Raw genomic sequence first — 6,249 nt, 5'->3', positions numbered from 1 at the left:
CCGGAAGCACGATCCGTCCCGGAAGCACGATCCGTCCCGGAAGCACGATCCGTCCCGGAAGCACGATCCGTCCCGATCATGCGTTAATAATCCAGGTGTCCATAAATAATGTAATTATAGTTTTAAAATTACTTATTTCTATCCTTAACTCTCCAAAGAACATTAAAACACATCTTTAAAAAATGTTTAATGACTTTTCTGAGACAATTTTGATGTTTTTTCCATTTTCTCCGTGAAACAGCATCTCTGACGTCATCATGGGACACGATCAGAGCAGTAAATCTGATTAAAGCGTGTTTATCTGCATTCTAGTGGTTTCTGTTAACAGGAAAGGAAAACATTAATGTTTTATGTTTAAATGCAAAGCTGATAGTTAGCTGCAGGAAGTAGCGTAGCATCCCATTTCATCTACAGATCAGCAAAAGTTATAAAACAGGATTTAAATGCTTTTATTTTGTCAGGAAAGACATTATTAACCTTTAACACATTAAAGTTTCGGACGATGACTATTTTTAGGGAGGGAAAAACGTCACTTAGGTCTTTTTACCAAAATAAAATGGAGGACGACCCGGATGGATATCTGGACGTGCGAATCAGCTGATGGCGCAGGACGGGTCGGGTGGTGACGGCCTCCAGACGTTCAGACACTCATCAAAATGGCGTCTCTAGTCATTATGGCGGACATTGGGACACAGCCATGGAGGGGTCAGAGGTCAGACTGACCCATGGCTGACTGCTCGTGGTGACGTAGTTGGTCTTAAAGGAGCGGTGGTTGTGGGCGGAGCTGCTGTGTTTTAAGGTTCCTCTGATGTTCTCAGATGGAGGAGGTTCCAGGAGAGCTAACCCAGGATGATCTGGCTCCTGATGATGTCATGATCCTGGACACCTGGGATCAGGTGAGTCCTCCCCGCCATCGTCAGTAAGGTTCTGGTTGTGGTGTGAGCTCACCTTGTTCTCCTGCAGGTCTTTGTGTGGATCGGCAAGGAGGCTCATGAGGAGGAGAAGAGGGAGGCAGCGGTATCAGGTGAGAGAGCAGGAGGCGGTACCGCCCCCCCCTCCACAGGTGTTCAGCTGATAACCGTGTCTCTTTCTCCAGCGGAGCGTTACATCGCCACCGACCCGGCTGGCCGTGACCCGCGGACCCCCGTGGTGACACTGAAACAGGGATTCGAACCCCCGACCTTCACCGGCTGGTTTCTGGGCTGGAACCATGAGTACTGGAACCAGGACCCACTGGAGCGCTTCATGCAGGGCCTGTGACATCACTTCCTGTGTGCTGTGGAGCAGAATGAATAAAGAACAGATGGAAGCGTTGTGGTTGTCTGTGTGTTGATGATCAGAGGACGGGTTTATTAGAGCAGACCTCCTTATAAATACTGTAGATAAATAACAGAACAGAGGCTCATAGATACAGAACAGACAGAAGCCACAGCCAACACTGGGGGGAGGGGGGGCACAACTCATTACAAGTTAAAAGTTTTACAATAAAATCTGTTTACATTAAAATTCTCTGAAACACAAACTAACGTCTAATTCTGGATGGGCTCACCCAATGAAATAGTCAAAGCTACGGAAGCCCAAAGAGGCCAACACGATCACTGCAAGGGTTCCAGCTAGGCTAACACTTTCCACCAGCTGTGCTACGCTAGGCTAACCTAGTGGAGCGGCTCTGCCTGCGCCGCCATCCTTCTGTCAGACCATTTCCTGTATGCAGAGCATCTCTAAAACAATGGCAGAACAACATGGGGGCGGGGCCTGAGGCTGCAGCGGCGCCTGTCGGCCCGCTGAGGTCGGATTTAACCGGTAAGGTGAGGGTGGAAGTTCTCACCATTTTAGGAAGAACATAAAGAGGAACATGCAAAACTAGGAGGGAGGGTAACCTAGCAACAAGGTGGGATCAGGTCAGAGGTCATTTTGGCGGTGTAGAACATTCCATGGACGTGTCCGATTGGTGGATTATCATTTGGTCTGAGTCAGTTTATAAGCCCCGCCCTTCCCTGCAGTTTCAGCCAATCACAGCTCTGATCCGTCCTCTCAGCAGTTGCCGGAGTTACGGAACTCCCCGTTCTCAGTTATCTGCAGAGATGACGTGTTGCTAGGAGACAGGCCGTTCCTCTGTGATGTCACGCCGTATCGTTCCTTCAGCTGGGTCAGCGCCGCCATCAGACGGGTGTTGGCTGCGTCCAGACTGGCGATTCTCTTCTCCTGAGAGACAAGAACAGATGAAGCGGGTCTTTACGGCTGATCTAATGTGAGCCGGGAGGCAGGTAATAAAATAAAACTGTCCAGAAGGAGCCGGTTAGACGTTAGCCTCTCTGGACGCTAAAGCTAACAGAGCCGCGGTCTGAGGACGACGTCTGGCTCCACCCACCCACACAGAAGTTAGCACAGTTTTAGGGGGCGTGGCCTGGCATTAGGCCATGGAAGGAGAGCTACATGGCCGAGGAGTTTCCCTGGATAAGAAGCTGAACTTTGGACAGAACCAATGGTGGGTTTTTAGAAGGCCAGACCGGCTCTTCTTCCCAGAACCTTTTTCCCCGAGGAAGCGGAACCTTTTTCCCCGAGGAAGCGGAACCTTTTTCCCTGAGGAAGTGGAACCTTTTTCCCTGAGGAAGTGGAACCTTTTTCCAGAGGAAGCGGAACCTTTTTCCCTGAGGAAGCGGAACCTTTTTCCAGAGGAAGTGGAACCTTTTTCCCTGAGGAAGTGGAACCTTCCTCCTGAGGAAGTGGAACCTTTTTCCCCGAGGAAGTGGAACCTTTTTCCAGAGGAAGCGGAACCTTTTTCCAGAGGAAGCGGAACCTTTTTCCAGAGGAAGCGGAACCTTTTTCCCCGAGGAAGTGGAACCTTCCTCCAGAGGAAGCGGAACCTTTTTCCAGAGGAAGCGGAACCTTTTTCCAGAGGAAGCGGAACCTTTTTCCAGAGGAAGCGGAACCTTTTTCCAGAGGAAGTGGAACCTTTTTCCCTGAGGAAGTGGAACCTTCCTCCTGAGGAAGTGGAACCTTTTTCCCTGAGGAAGTGGAACCTTCCTCCTGAGGAAGTGGAATGTGGCCAGCGGACCATTTCTGCAGGGCCATGTTGGGGGAGGGGCATCTGAACAGATGATAGAAACAGGAGCAACAAAATGGCGCCACCTCAGTGCGCTGGACTGCGTATTTGGAGAGACTGAGGTCTAAGCTGAGCTCAGTTTGGTTCCTGCGAACTCGTCCTGTAGATGTTTAATGGTCTTAAAGTTCTTAGTCACCCCTCAGGGTTCTACTCTTTTCATCAACACCTGTAGCGTTTGTTCTATATAACTATATAACTTTTTATTTTCTTTGCTCTTCAATGTTTGTTTCTATGTTTTATTGTGAACGGATGTGATGATGGTTGGTGCATCTAATCTCTGGGGGATAAACTAACTCTATAGCTCTAGAGATTCAAACAGCCGTTTAATAAACAACCAGTAAAGGACTGAGGGGTGCTGCTCCGCTCAGGGAGGGGCTCTACCATCAGCTCACAGCTACCAATCTGAGCGACGCGGTGCAGCATCTATATCTTCTATACGCGCCTCCCGCTATTTAAAGTCTGCTCAGCTAGCCGCACTCGTGCATCAGTCCTAGTGCACGCTGTGCTCCATGTCCGCTCTGGTGGTGAACCAGCAGCCCCGCCACGCCCCTGATGGTGAGCTGGGAGATGATGGATGGATGCTACTTTATATCCAGAAACAATATTTCATTATCTAACTGAATATTTATGGATAAAGACTCAGGAAGTTCTCCTTTATGCCTGTTCTATCATAGAAAGCAGGCTTAGATTGGAAATCCACCCAATGGTTTTTCTCTCTATGTTCCTCTACTTCTATCTGTCCAATAAAAACATTTCTTTTGGATTGTTGTGGCATTATTAGGCAGTTTGAAAGATTCTTTTATAATCAGGACTTTATAAAGAGATAAAAGCTGAAATGGATCATAATCAAGAAATAAAATGTTAGAACCATCTATTTCAACAAAGATCTGTTTATGCGCTGCAGCGGCAATAAAGGTTTCTATCTAAAGGATGGTGAATAAATGGTGACAGGGCGGAGACTGCTCACTATTTTAAAAATACTGGAATTAACAAAAGTGTTCTAAAGATAAAGAATATCTCATTTCACTCAATAATCATCTAATATAACTCAGCCAGGATGGTTTGTTTGAAATGTCCTCTTTAATATTGAAAATGAAGAAGTTATTATAGTTGTTAGAAATGAGCTGCTATAGAAAAGCTAAACTGATCTGGATCCAAACTGCTTAAATGCATGAAGGCTGTAAAAAACAACCAAAATATTGCAAAGAGTTTAAACTTTATAAGGTTTATCTGATGATGAAGGAGCTTTGAGCGTTTTGGTCTTCATCAGGAAAACGTGGAAAATGCTTTAAATTTGCAGCTCAAATCAAAAACTGTTTTAGTTGTTATTATTTTATCAAACCTGAGCAATAAAGAGAAGAATGATGAAATTAAAGCTCTGCTAATGGAGCTCCAGTTCCTGAGTGAAGGACTCCTGCTGCACCTCCTGCTGCACCTCCTGCTGCACCTCCTGCTGCACCTCCTGCTGCACCTCCTGCTGCACCTCCTGCGGTCAGTCTCCGGCTGAGTTAGCAGCTCCAAACGGAGCAGCGTGAGTCCAGGACAACAGACCCATCTGGTGCCACGGAGGGGAGAAGTTCTACCCAGCAGAGCAGCGTGATGCAGCTCCGCCTGACTGGCTCCCATGTTCTGAGATCAGTGATGAACATCTGTGGAACAGGAGGACGTACCTGGGCCTCAATGACCTTCTGCTTCTGGTCCACCACGGCCTGCATGTCAGAGTGATCCTTCTTTAGCTCTTCTTCTACCGCCATCAGCCTGCACAGATCAGACAGGTGAGTCAGAAGTGATGACGAGCTGATGGACAGGTGCAGGTAAGACCAACCTGCTGATGATGCTGTTCATCTGGAGGTCTTTGTCATCCTGTAGTCTCCTCAGTCGGCTCTCTGTGTCCTCCAGCCGCGTCTGAAACCCACAACATAACGTTGGTCCACCTGTACAAGGTGAGCAGACCTCTGAGGGCTTCAGGTAGGACCCAGACCTGGTACTCCTGCAGCATCCGTTGGTTCTGTTGGTCCTGGACCATCAGACGAGCTTCACACTCCTCCTGACGCAGCGCCGCCAGCCGCAGCTTCTCCTGAAGCAGAGCGATCTCCTGCTGGTACTGAACGGCCACAGAGGGTCAGAACCTGCACCACCAACGCTCACACACAGACACAAGCTCGCCTACCTTCTCCACCAAAGCGTCGTCATGGCGATCGTCCTCTGCCTCGCCGTAGGAGGACGCAGAGTTCATGTTGAGCAGCCATGCGGCGGTTCGGTCCAACGCACAGGGAGACGGAGCCTGGACGCACAGACACACACCTGAGTTATTAGCTACACCTGAGGAACGGCTGAAGGTGGCGCACTGGAAAAACACGCCAACGTTTCTGGATCATTCAGCCTGGATCTGAGGAGATCAGTCAGACAGTCCGCCAATGGAAGGAGCATTTTTCAATCAGATCATTAAATAATTTGCACTTGAAATAAGACAGCTTTGGTTTCTTATTTTAAATGTAAATTGCATCTTTAGCTAAATGTCTGTTTTCTCTCCTCAAATCAACAACAAATGCATTTATTTGAAGTGAAAATGACTCATTAGGCTCTTGCAGCAGCAACAGCGCTGCGATAGCCTATTGTTTCTGTAATGTTCATTTAGATTTCTTCCAGTGTGATAAAGCTGCTTCTGGTTCTGTTTGGTTCTCCTCTGGTTCCTCTCTAAGAACACCTCCTGCCAGGACCTTTAATCGCCTGTATCCTCCGTAGCCTTGGGTATCCCATGATGCATTGCAAGACCAAGCAAGCCAGCTGATCTGTGCTCAGAGGAAAAAGGGAAATGGCGCCAAACAGTGGTGAATATTGGAAGTTCAGTTTCATGTAATCCAAGTTTGTGAATAGTAGCGTCTGAAATGAATGAAAATAGTTGATTTAAAGGTGCTGAAGGACAAAAATGGTTCCAGCAAGACACATTTTTGAACATACACAACCATGCCTCTCCCTTAAGATCAACCCTCGAAACCACGCCTTCAAAACAATGCGTGTGCTTTCTGCAGCGCGTCTAGAGCAGCTGCTGGCAGGGAGTCAGACACAGCAGGGAGTCAGACACAGCTGGCAGGGAGTCAGACACAGCGCTGCTGGCAGGGAGTCAGACACAGCAGGGAGTC

General features: G+C 48.1%; 2 protein-coding genes across 5 annotated transcripts in view; one reads left to right on the top strand and one right to left on the bottom strand.

Annotated features, from left to right (window-relative positions):
* Positions 1 to 1,313, top strand: part of LOC107104261 (gelsolin-like) — a 13,088-nt gene extending 11,775 nt beyond the window's left edge. For both annotated transcript variants that reach the window (XM_015404230.1, XM_015404229.1), the window contains exons 17-19: positions 819 to 896; positions 964 to 1,024; positions 1,097 to 1,313. In XM_015404230.1, the coding sequence (XP_015259716.1) occupies positions 819 to 896; positions 964 to 1,024; positions 1,097 to 1,260 (303 nt within the window). In that variant the 3' untranslated portion in view covers positions 1,261 to 1,313. The remainder of the gene's footprint in view (positions 1 to 818; positions 897 to 963; positions 1,025 to 1,096) is intronic.
* Positions 1,314 to 1,434: 121 nt separating this feature from the next.
* The window catches only part of LOC107104260 (disabled homolog 2-interacting protein-like), a 24,378-nt gene continuing 19,563 nt past the window's right edge, over positions 1,435 to 6,249 (bottom strand). For 2 of the 3 annotated variants that reach the window (XM_015404225.1, XM_015404226.1), the window contains exons 14-18: positions 5,277 to 5,390; positions 5,088 to 5,210; positions 4,932 to 5,011; positions 4,777 to 4,864; positions 1,436 to 2,205 (exon numbers count right to left, since the gene is read on the bottom strand). In XM_015404225.1, the coding sequence (XP_015259711.1) occupies positions 2,035 to 2,205; positions 4,777 to 4,864; positions 4,932 to 5,011; positions 5,088 to 5,210; positions 5,277 to 5,390 (576 nt within the window). In that variant the 3' untranslated portion in view covers positions 1,436 to 2,034. Of the gene's footprint in view, positions 2,206 to 4,776; positions 4,865 to 4,931; positions 5,012 to 5,087; positions 5,211 to 5,276; positions 5,391 to 6,249 lie in introns of all 3 variants that reach the window. The other variant, XM_015404227.1, reaches the window with a different exon arrangement.

This window comes from Cyprinodon variegatus, unplaced genomic scaffold (genome assembly GCF_000732505.1).
Source record: "Cyprinodon variegatus isolate N-32 unplaced genomic scaffold, C_variegatus-1.0 Scaffold1672, whole genome shotgun sequence".
Lineage (NCBI taxonomy): Eukaryota > Metazoa > Chordata > Actinopteri > Cyprinodontiformes > Cyprinodontidae > Cyprinodon > Cyprinodon variegatus.
The sequence above is the reverse complement of the archived record's forward strand: the minus strand, read 5'-3'. Positions and strand labels throughout refer to the sequence as shown.